Source organism: Diabrotica virgifera, chromosome 2 (genome assembly GCF_917563875.1).
Source record: "Diabrotica virgifera virgifera chromosome 2, PGI_DIABVI_V3a".
Classification (NCBI taxonomy): Eukaryota; Metazoa; Arthropoda; class Insecta; order Coleoptera; family Chrysomelidae; genus Diabrotica; species Diabrotica virgifera.
In genome coordinates, this window is record NC_065444.1 from 6,937,972 (window position 1) to 6,950,202 (window position 12,231).

At 33.7% G+C, this 12,231-nt stretch overlaps 1 protein-coding gene across 10 annotated transcripts in view; it reads left to right on the forward strand.

Annotated features, from left to right (window-relative positions):
- LOC114337039 (uncharacterized) overlaps positions 1 to 12,231 on the forward strand; it is a 75,921-nt gene that overhangs the window by 38,434 nt on the left and 25,256 nt on the right. For 8 of the 10 annotated variants that reach the window (XM_050642409.1, XM_050642406.1, XM_050642407.1 and 5 more), the window contains 3 exons: positions 800 to 964; positions 1,607 to 1,750; positions 9,959 to 10,166. In XM_050642409.1, the coding sequence (XP_050498366.1) occupies positions 800 to 964; positions 1,607 to 1,750; positions 9,959 to 10,166 (517 nt within the window). The remainder of the gene's footprint in view (positions 1 to 799; positions 965 to 1,606; positions 1,751 to 9,958; positions 10,167 to 12,231) is intronic. The other 2 variants (XM_050642410.1, XM_050642411.1) reach the window with 1 other exon arrangement.

A 12,231-nucleotide genomic window follows, 5' to 3' on the forward strand; every position in this document is an offset into this window, starting at 1 on the left:
CAAATGGTTGTTGAGCCATGTTCCCAATTGGTCAAGGTGGTTTTGTAGTTGTGCAGACGCGTTAATGGGGTCCTCATTGACAGCGATTATGGTGGTGTCAGCGAGTGTTAAGATTTGAGTTGTTTCAGTGGTTGGGATATCTGCGCTAAATAATAGGTAAAGGAGAGGACTCAGGACGCTACCATTCTTACTATATAATGTTCTATTCTTATCAGCTTTTAAATATTTCTTCTGAAATTTAGCCTCTCTCGATCTTTATTATAAAATATACTCAGATAAGTAACCTCATTTGAAAAGAATAACATGTTTTTCTAAAAAATTCTTTTATTTTATTCGATATAGTCTCCTTTTACTCCAATACAGTGATTCCAGTGATTTGACAACCTCTTTATCTTCTTTTTTAGTCTGTTTGCATTAAACAGTAGATATTAAATAGTACAGGCAATAAAATACATCCTTGTCTCACTCCACGTCGTGTTTTTACTGCTTCCGTCCGGTTATGACCAATGGGTATACATTGGTCATAACAGGACCGAATAAATAACCACATTGATGCCAATACACATTTTTAATACGGAGTTCTTGGTCATCAATTTCCACCTGTTGCAAGACACGTGTAGGTTCGTCATGGGTGACTCGATTAAAGGCCTTTTCGAAGTCGATAAAACACATATAATATACCGGTTGATCCATATCCCTACATATTTGAACCATGACCTGCACACTGAATAATGCGTCTCTGGTTCCAAGGTTGTTTCTGAAACCAAACTGTTTTGTTATTAATCTCTATAATTTTCAGGATGATTGCGTTAAAAGTGCGATGTTGCGTTATGGCGAGTATAGCCCTAACAATCCGCAACTAAGAGTCACTGCCGCTCCTTACTTGGGTCTCGGGGAATATGAACAAAGGAGAAACTACTTCCTGCAGAAACAGAGGGCTGATTATTTGACGCATCTTGCAAAGGTAAGTTCTCAAAATAATAATTACATACATATATCACGAAAAAAATAGAGGACACTTTTTTGCATCTATGTGATAGTGCTAAGAGAATAATAGAACATATTTATTCATCGAAATACATTGTATCTAAGGATCTAATTGTACTAACATCTCAGTTCGTCGTGTATAGTTACTGTACAATTACGATATGTAATTGTACAGTAAGTAAATTAAGTTAATAGGAAAAAACCTTTGTTTATTAGGAGAGGCAGAATCAGAGAGAATCACAGTATTTTATCACGTGTTTCTATAAGTTATCTATAAGTATGAGGGAATCGGTATCCTAGAGAAGAAGAGAAGAAAGCAGATAGAGTCGCGTCTGTTCAGTTCGATACGAGTCAGCAGAGGCAGTTCGTTTTGCAATGGCTAAGAATGTATGTATTTCTAAAATAATGGGGTAAAGTCAGGAGGTAAGGCCAACCACTGGAATTTTCCCTTTTATTTATTTAGGCAATAAATTATTCTAATCAAAAATACAAGTTCGTTCAATTTTCAACTTGCACTTATCACTAATATACGAAAAAGTCGTCCTCAGTATGGTAAAAATTAATTTCTACTTAAGTACAAAAATCTAGAAGGTATGAGTTTTATGTGACATTCTTGCAGCAACAGAATAATCTAAAACAGCTATCAAAACAAATTTTAACTGATACAAACGGTAGGAAAAGATCTCCCACGTCTTTTGAGCAGGAGTTCTTAAGCTTCGAAAAGAGTGTTCAAACAGATATTAAGAATATCCAAACGCAGTTAGTAAGTAGCAAATTGATACACGCACATCAGAACTATTTATGTACATACATACATGGACGATGGTAGCTCATTCGCTTTTGGATTCATCAATTTTGTAAATAAGGTGGTGGTCTAATATAACAAATTATAAATTAAGGTGGTATGCTCTATTAATTTAATCCAATCAACAAATTATTTTTTTATTTATTTTACTACTACGAAGCTCATCACATGCTGTTAGAACAGGTATACAACGTCTAACACGAGCCAGAAGGCTCCATATAAGCTCAATAGGATTAAGATCCGGACTTTGTGACGGACAGTCTACTTTTGGAATACCAACAACTTCAAGACACTGTGTTACAACCCTTGCCATGTATGGTCTCGCATTATCTTGCATTAGCACCAATCAACCCAGCATAATACGTCATCACATGTTGTAGAATCTCCTATAAGTATATGTGTGCTGTTAATGCTCCCCTCTCAATCAAGACGAGATCCGTGTGTGACTCAAAAGAAATCCCTGCTCAAAACATTACTGAACCACCAACAAACGCAACCGGTGTGACAGAGTGCAAGCAGAATAACGTTCTCTAGCCCGTCTGTAGACCTTATTTCGACTATCTTTCTTCTTCTTCAAATGCAAATCCACTAATGGATGTTAGCGATCACATTTTCCATTAACTTTCTATTTCTTGCAATGTGTATCAGAGATTGTATGTCGTTAATCCCTGTCCATTGCCTTATGTTTCGGAGCCATTACATTTTCTTGCTTCTTATTCCTCTGCTGACTTCAATTTTACCCTCCATTATAAGTTGAAGGAACTGGTATTTTTCGTTTCGCATGATGTGGCCCAAATACGACGTTTTTCTTTTCTTGATGTTTTCGAAAAGTTGGCGTTCTTGGTTGATTCTTTTAAGGACATCTACATTTGTGATTTTTGCCGTCCATGGTATCTTTAGGATACGGCGATAAAGCCACATTTCGAAGGCTTCTAATCTGTATATCCCTCGTTTTGAGTGCCCAGCCCTCTATGCCATATAGCAGCACCGACCATACGTAGCATTTAGTAAACCTTAGTCTCAGTGTAAGATCGAACTCTGAAGAGGTCAGTACCTTCCTGAATTTTACGAAAGCTACCTCAATGCGATATTTTACTTCCCTGTCCGATGCCCAGTCTTCAAAAAGCCACGTTCCCAGATATTTAAATTTGCTCACTCTTTCAATGGACTTGTTATTCAGTGTTATGGGGGAGTTTTCAAATGCATCCAAGTTTCTGGAATGATCGTGAATTTGGTCTTTTTGGTATTAATCTCTAATACCATTCGCTTACTGTATTCTCCGATTATAGTGACAAGTTGTTGAAGATCGGCTATATTGTCACAAATTAAGACAGTATCATCAGCATATCGTATGTTGTTGATCAATACTCCATTCACTTTGATTCCCATCTCTGCATCTTCCAAAGCCAAAGACTCTTGAAATATAGCTTCCGAAAAATGTTAAATAAAAGAGGGGAAAGCCCACGTCCCTGACGAACACCCCTTCTTATATGTATGGGTTTGGATATAGAATTGTCTATTTTTAATTGTGCTGTTTGATACCAGTACCAGATACGACTATCTTTACCATAAGTTAATATTCTACAGTCATCCGTAAACAATATTTTGATCAATTGTCTATTTTCCAATTGACGTGTTCACAAGCAAATGTAAGTCTGCATCGTTTGTCAGCAGCAGTAAGTAATGGCCTCCTTGCTGGATTGCAAGCTGCCAAACCATCCTGGTCTCTTATGGGGTTACATAGGTCTTGCGGGTAAAAAAGTGACTTTTTAAAAAAATTATCTCGAAAACTAACAATTATTGTTATTTATAATTGGAACATGTAAAAGTATAGTACTTAAGGTGCTCTCAAAAAAATTTTCAGCCAAAATATTCATTTTTATAGAGTTGACTGCAATTTTTCGACAACAGCCCTTTTTTGCGGTGGGCAGCATAACTCCATAACATAAGTCCAGTCTCATATGAAATCAAAAAGTTTCTTGTAGTTTATACCTCTGGCTAGTGAATGAACGAAGGAATTTTTATTAGGTGAAGTTGTTTTTGTTTTATAAAAAAAAATACTTTAAAAATGGTCATTTTAAAAAAATGAGAAAAATTGCGGCCGAAAATGTGTTTAAACTTATGTAAAATCTTCAAATTTCATTTTTTTTTTAAATTCCTTCGTTCATTCACTAGCCAGAGGTATAAACTACAAGAAACTTTTTGATTTTTTTATTTCAGATGAGACTGGATGCTGCCCACCGCAAAAAAGGGCTGTTGTCGAAAAATTGCAGTCAACTCTACAAAAATGAATATTTTTGGCTGAATATTTTTTTGAGAGTACCTTAAGTACTATACTTTTACATGTTCCAATTATAAATAAAAATAATTTTTAGTTTTCGAGATATATATTTTTTTAAAAAGTCACTTTTTTTACCCGCAAGATAGGGATGGCGGTTTTTGACAAAACACCGGTTTTCGGTTATACCGTTTTTTTTTGCTTACGGTTTAACCTGAAGGTTATAACCGGCCAAAAAACCGGTTTTTGGAAAAACCGGTTTTCGGTTTTTTTAATCCAATAGGTTACAAAGTTACATTTACAATACACTTTAGTTTGCGATACTCCATTCGACTCGATATCAATATGATCAAAATTAGTACTATTGAAAGAACATGTATTACTTTTAACACGTTTGTATATTTGTAGAATAAGTACATTTTAACTCATTTAATACTTCCTGTATGAGTGTATCGTTTTGAAAACGTAGCGAAATTCTTGGAGATTCGTATTCGTAATCAGTAATTCGATATTCATAGTCAGAGCATTATTTTTGGTAATGAGAAAAAGTCATTCACCCACTTTCAGTGTCAAGAGTTACGTGTGAAAAATAGATGATGTTTGCGTCTAATTCAACCAGATCACTCCTTATGTAAATATTATGATTACAAATACCTTTTCAAGGAAATATTATAATAAAACTTACTAATTGTTTCTGGCTGATGTGAGATTGCACTTTCAGTTTGCTTCTGTATTTTATAAAATAAAATAAAATTTGAATTATGGTTTTGTTTGGAATAATTACTTGAGAATAATAATTATGATTGGGATCCAAAATAATACCTAACCTAATCCTAATAACCCTAAAAACCTAATAACCGGTTTTAACTTTAAAAAGGAAAAACCGGTTATAACCGGGACAAAAAAAACAACCGGTAAAACCGGTTATTGCGAAGTAAAAAAACCGGTTTTAGGTTTAAACCGGTAGGTTTTTCCCATCCCTACCGCAAGACCTATGTAACCCCTTATCATTCGTCGAACAGTAGAAACGCTGATTAACACGTTCAGTGCTATCCACATCTTAGTAACGTTGCTGCTGGCCTGATACATATTTTTGAAATTTTTGGCTCTCCATTAATGTTAATTTGTGTTATTATAAGAGATAAAATAAGTACCTACACCTTACCACAAATGATATCACTGCTGCGATACACACACTACAAGTGCTAGCATACAACTAAACATTATATTATTATTCGATATGGTTTATGACGCACCGGTGCGTCATCCGCCCCTCTACAAGAAACAGCTTGACGCACCAGTGTGTCATCAGCACTGAACGGGTTAATGGTCCTTGGGCTTGCTGAATATGGCTCTCAATGAGACTGTTGTCTTCCTTTTGTCACTCGTACGGCGACACCTTTGATGATATCCAGTCTCAACAAATCGTTGGTAAGTTCTTTGCACAGTTGAACGACTAACATTCAATTATCTTGCCACATCTCTTTGGCTTGCTCCATTTTTCAGCAATGTAACAATCTGAACGCTACAATAGGACACACGTTTTTCAATAGGTTTTGCGAATTTGTTTATTATCTTTACAAAATCTCTACAATTTAAACACATTCCAGAATTTTGTATTAATATAATTTGCTAGAATATTGTTGTAGAATTTAGGCCACTTGTAATGCAGAATGCGTATAACTGGTTGCGTTCGATCACAATGAAGAAAAATTTTCAACTTTTAATAGCCGATAGTCATTTTTTGATAGCATCTGTTATTATTTAATGTAAAACTATTTTAATATGCATCTCAAAATTCATGAATCGATAAAGCGAGCAAACAATTTCATGTAACACTCACAACATTTGTCTACAAGTTAATGGTTGTACATATTATAATATTATGCCATGACTAATATTTATGCTTTTGTGTTGGGTGTTGCCTTTTAACATTCATTTATTATTAAACTACTGAGAGGTTTTATGTCAAGACATGTGTCAATGAAAATCATTGGGACAGGAATGTGAAGTATTAGTATTATGTTCTGCGACCTGCTTAAATTTATAACGAAGAGATTATCTAATTCGTGGCTACAATGTACTGCTTAGAAAGTCTTATAATTGCATTAATAATAAAACTTTAATTATATCCTACTTATATTATTTAGGTATACAGTTATGAGCACAATAACCGGCAAAATAACACAAAAGATGGAAAACATAATACATTGTGAGTAAAAAGAGATGAAACTAGTAGAGATGGAAATTATCGATATAAATGTACAAATTAACATTACATTACATAGTTTCTCACCTTTAGACGTATCGGAGGAGTATGATAACTGTCACTGTGACAAGAGAATTTTATAAAATACCCCTGTCACAGACGTCTAAAGGTGGGAAACTATGTAATGTAATGTTAATTTATACGTTTATATCGATAACTTACACCTCTATTAGTTTCATCTCCCATTTATATTCACAATGTATTATGTTTTCCATCTTTTGCACTATTTTGCCGGTTATTAGCGCTCTCATCACTATACAGTGAGTTAAGTTTTATTTTTTTATTGTAGTTAAGTTTTATTTTTATGTACCTACCAAAATAACACTTTTCTCTGATTTTGTTAATGTAACTGAACCTCGTAAGATGATAATCTTAATTTAGCATATTTGTGAGTGGGAGTGTGTATTTGGTGTTGATCATGTATAATATAAGTTCTATTTTCATTTTCGTCGTGAATATACATTGCATTACTTCTTGATTGTTTTGACCTTTGATTTAACTGATGTAAGTACACAAATTTGTATTTCTCTAAATTTAAGAGTTATTATTACATTTAGTTTAAGTTTTATTACATTTAGATAATTTAAAAGTCATTCAAGATTGAAAGCGTTTCCCTATTTTTTTTTTTTTCGATTTTATATTATATACTCACCGGCACAAAATTTCGCCACCCAAAATTTTTGATTAAGTTTGACAATTTATAACTTTTATTATTTGTAATGCGATTTTCAAGATTCTTGCACCAGTTTGTAGGTACATGTATTGATGTCCTTTGTTATTATTCCGGTAACAAAGAAATTTTGCTTGCATGGCATTATACAGGGGTGAATGGAAGCATTGTATTTCCTCCAAACTTTAAAACATTCTGTGGAAAAATGGAATAGCTGATTTTGTTTCATAATGCTGTCATATTATCCCGGATGCATCACTAAAATTTTGTTTTTTTTTTAATTATCCAAATATCCCTTTTCTTGTAAGAACTGTACAATTTTTTGTAAATAAAAACACTGATTGACTCATAAAATATAGGTTGGATTAATAAGATTAGAATGGCCCGCATGCAGCCCAGATCTCAATCCTATTGAGCATTTATGTGATGGATTAAAAAAAAGCTATTTGTCGTCATCCTAGGCCTCCAGAAAATTTGGTACCGTTATGGCCCTGGTAGCTATGGCTTTTCCCCAGACAAGTATAACACATCTTTATTCGATGCTAAACAGAATGCCAGCAGTCGTTGCTGCAAGTGATGGACGTACCCGCTATTGAATTGTTTTGTTTTGATGTTAATTTTGTTTTGTTTTGTTAATTTTAGTGCGTTTGATATTTTTAATTAAATAAACCTTCAAAGCAGTGTTTTTATTACAGCTCTTCGTAGAAAAGAGATATTCGGATAATTCAAAAAGCAAAACCTTAGTAATACCTCCAGGATAATACAAAAGGAGTATGAAACAAAATCAGCCCTCCAATTTTTCCACAGAATTTTTTAAAGTTAGGAGAATAAACAACGCTCCCCTTCACCCTCGTATAATGCCATCTAAGCAAAAAAATTTTGTTACCGGAATAATAACAAATTACATACATGTACCTACAAACTGATGCAAGAATCTTGAAAATCGGAGTACAAATAATAAAGTTATAGATTGTCAAACTTCATCAAAAATTTTGTGTGGCGGAATTTGGTGCAGGTATTTATATAAGAGCTAATGTTAATAGCCAGTTTAACAAAAAAAAATCCTATCAAGAATCGAACAAACGAGAAAAACACTCATAAACATTTTTCACAAGATCAGGCAGACCTTAGTCTAGAGCTCAGAATCCAAATGATCAGATGTTACGTTTTCTCTGTCTTGTTGTATGACTGTGAAAGTTGGACAATGGACTTTGAAACAGAAAAAAGGAAAAACAATGAGGTACTTCGGCGCATAAGTAATTTTGCGGCTTTAATAACCGTCATTTTGACCGCTCTGGTGCTTCTAGGTATGCAAAAATTCTGGTGCTTCTAGTGTTAAACCTCCTTATATTCACTGATTATTTTTTTATTTTCGTATTTCCTGTAAGTTTGTACATCATTTTTCCATTCATCGTGTAATTCCTCTTGATTACCTGACGAACTTACTTCGAGATTTTTATAATCTTATGTAAATTTTACTTATTCTAAAAGGGAGATGAAAAATGGAAATAATAATATAAAAATTATTTGCTTGCTTGTAAAAAAAAGTTAAAATTCTTTTTTAAATTGATTAATTCCTTGTATATATTTCACATGGTAGTGGATCTGCATGATACATTTGCATTTGTTACAGGCTATTACCTAATAGTCACATTAACTCACATAATTAAACTGTCCTTGGTATATTGTAACGGATGCTGGTTAAACTTAATAACAAATCTATTGTTTATGCTAGTATTGTTACTATGCCATTAATTGTATAAAAAATTACAAAAATTATTTATAAAAGTATATTTGTATTAAAATCCCCTTAAAGGGCTACATAACAGAACGTTTTCGGAATAAAAATTTCATCCTCAGTGCTTTTACATGAAATAAGTATCTATAACAGTTTTTAAGGTAAAATTTTGATTTTGAAAAAAAAATCAAAATTTTCAAAAACTTACATTTGCTTTTATTAAAACGGTTATACTTATTTCAGGTAAAATTCACTGATGATGGAATTGTTATTCCGCAAACGTTATGTGATGTAGTCCTTTAAGGGATTTTAATTTATGGTAGGGGAGTCCAAGCGGGGATTTTTGCAGTTACTCGAGCGCGTTAGATTAGCATATGGGAAGAAACCTGGTACCCTGCAGATGTACATCTACCATATATTGGCTCTTAACACAGGGGAGTTCGTTAAGGGGGGCCCGAAAAAAAAATCTATCCTTAAAAATAGTCGAAATTGTCAGATTAAGATAAGATAAATTAAGTACATACATGCAAAACAGTGTATACTTCAAGAATCTGACGATTTGAGCGGGGCGTAAGGAAATGGGTGAGTCCCAAAGTTTCACAAGAAAAAGCGAATATTTCGCGAAATGAATGACAGATCGAAAAACTAAAAATTATGTACTCAATATTTTTCAAAAATCTATCGAATGATACCAAACACGACTTCCCACGGAGAGGGGTGGGGGGTAAATTTAATATTTTAATTACGAATCCCGCGATATTTCGCCAAATGAACATCAGATCGAAAAACTGTAAAATACACTTATTCAATATTTTTGAAAAATCTATCGAATGACACCAAACACTACCCCCACGGTAACATACAACGGTATCCCCACAAGTAACTTTTATTCGAAACATTTTTTCGAATTATGGATAGATGGCGCTATAATCGGAAAAAACGATTGTTGGAAATGGAAAATTAAATTAAAAATGGAAAGTCCCCACTAAAATGAAAAACTTTACTTAACTTTTTTTGGTTTTAGGACCTACTCTTCACAACCCAATAGGTCCCCATAACGCTCGAGTGACTGCACATTTAGCATCCCCTACTATTACCTTTTGCAAGGGATTTTAGTAATTTTTTGTGATTAATGGTATACAGCCAGCTGCAGGAATTTAATATCCTTGTGGATTTTATTAATTATATCATTATTTTTCTGTATTTTTTAGATTCAGTATGACTTGCAATATCAAAAAACTCCAGAAAAGGAGCTGAGCCCTTATCCCATTAGCGAGGATTATTATAAGAAAAACAATCGAACCTTAGCGCCATTTAGAGTAGACCAGAGGTTAACTAGTGCTCAAAATGCCTTATTAAAGAGTGAAATGGACAAGCCGAAAAGTATTCTGTCGAATAGGAAGACCGGAAGCCCTAGAGGTAACTGTATATTTAATTAAAATACGTATTTCGTGATTTAGATTAAACATTTTTGTAAATAAGCTAAAGAAAAACTAACCAACTTACACTCATCGGCACAAAAAACGGGCACCCCAAAAAATGGGTCATTTTTAATGTCTTGTATTTCCTAAACATGATGTCCGATTTAAGTAATTTTTTTAATATGTTATAGCCTTATTCTTTAACAATACCACTGTAGTAATATTGTTGCTAGACAGGTACATTGTCATTGTATACAGGGTATACGAATCAAACTGTGTTTTTTCTCAAACTTTGGAACACCCTGTGGAATGTTCTAGCTTTTATAAAATACTGAAATTAAAACCCAACTATAGCCTCAGGTTTTCTTCACGTTCTGTTTTTTGATTCATTCGCTTATGTTGGATAATAAAAAAGTTAGGCACTTTAACAACTACCCCCCTGTTCTTCGTCAATACAGGGTGTTTTTAAATAAGTACGGCAAACTTTAAGGGGTAATTCTGCATGATAAAATAATGACAGTTTGCTTTATAAACGTATGCCCGCAAATGCTTCGTTTCCGAGAAAGGGGGTGTTGAAATTGTTCTTACAAACTGACGATTTATTTATTGCTCTAAAACGGTTTGTGATATGCAAATGAAATTTGGTAGATTTAAAGAGGTAGTTATTGCGCATTTTTTGGCATACAATTAAGAATTTTATATTCACCATTGGCGTGCATACGGGTATAAACATTTTAGATATATCCCGTATGCACGCCAATGGTGAATATAAAATTCTTAATTGTATGCCAAAAAATGCGCAATAACTACCTCTTTAAATCTACCAAATTTTATTTGCATATCACAAACCGTTTTAGAGCAATAAATAAATCGTCAGTTTGTAAGAACAATTTCAACACCCCCTATCTCGGAAACGAAGCATTTGCGGGCATACGTTAATAAAGCAAACTGTCCTTATTTTATCATGCAGAATTACCCCTTAAAGTTTGCCGTACTTATTTAAAAACACCCTGTATTGGCGAAAAACAGGGGTAGTTGTTAAAATGCCTAACTGTTTCATTATCTAACATAAGCGAATGAATCAAAAAACAGAATGTTAAGAAAACTTGAGGCTATAGTTGGGTTTTAATTTCAGTATTTTATAAAAGCTAGGACATTCCACAGGGTGTTCCAAAATTTGAGAAAAAAAAAAACACAGTTTGATTCGTACACCCTGTATACAATGACAATGTACCTGTCTAGCAACAATATTATTACAGCGATATTGTTAAAGAATAAGGCTATAACATATTAAAAAAATTACTTAAATCGGACATCAGGTTTAGGAAATACAAGACATTAAAAATGACCAATTTTTTGGGGTGCCCGTTTTTTGTGCCGGTGAGTGTATATTATGTCCAATGAGAATTTGGACAGCTTAGGAAAATCCGTCCTAAATAAGTTCATTATTTCTACAAAATTTATTTATATACATGTACTAAGGATTTACAGTTTTAACTGTGTTCCTTCACTCAACCGTTCTCACCAGTTATTTCTGTTTTGTCAGTCCCCTTCCTGTAGATTTCTTCTTTCCATTGGTTCGTCCACTTCATCTCTGAAAGATCTTCGGGATCTGCGTCTCTTCCTATCGGGCCCCACTCTGTTATGTTATCCAACGGTTTTTTGTCTGCTCTTTACATGACATGTCCGTACCAGGTTAATATCTTCTGTTCTATGTAGTCCAAAGAATACATATCTCTCACAAGAACCGACACGGACGGCGATTCTTTTGTTGTTAGCATGTACTTAATTTAGTACTTAATTTTAGTATCGAGTTGGCAAGTGTACACGCGAGTACACTGAGAAAAGTCTCGCACATTTCTGGCGTGTAACAATAAAATTTTAGTTGCACTGTGAGAAAGGTTGCATGCAGGGCCGGCTTTTGTTGACATTCTTAATATGGCGGAATTATTTTTGATTTACAAAAGGTTGCAAATACAACACAAAGTAATGGTGAGAATTATATTGATTAAAACCATGGATAAAATACCTTTTTTATCCTGATTTTAGCATTGAAAGACCAA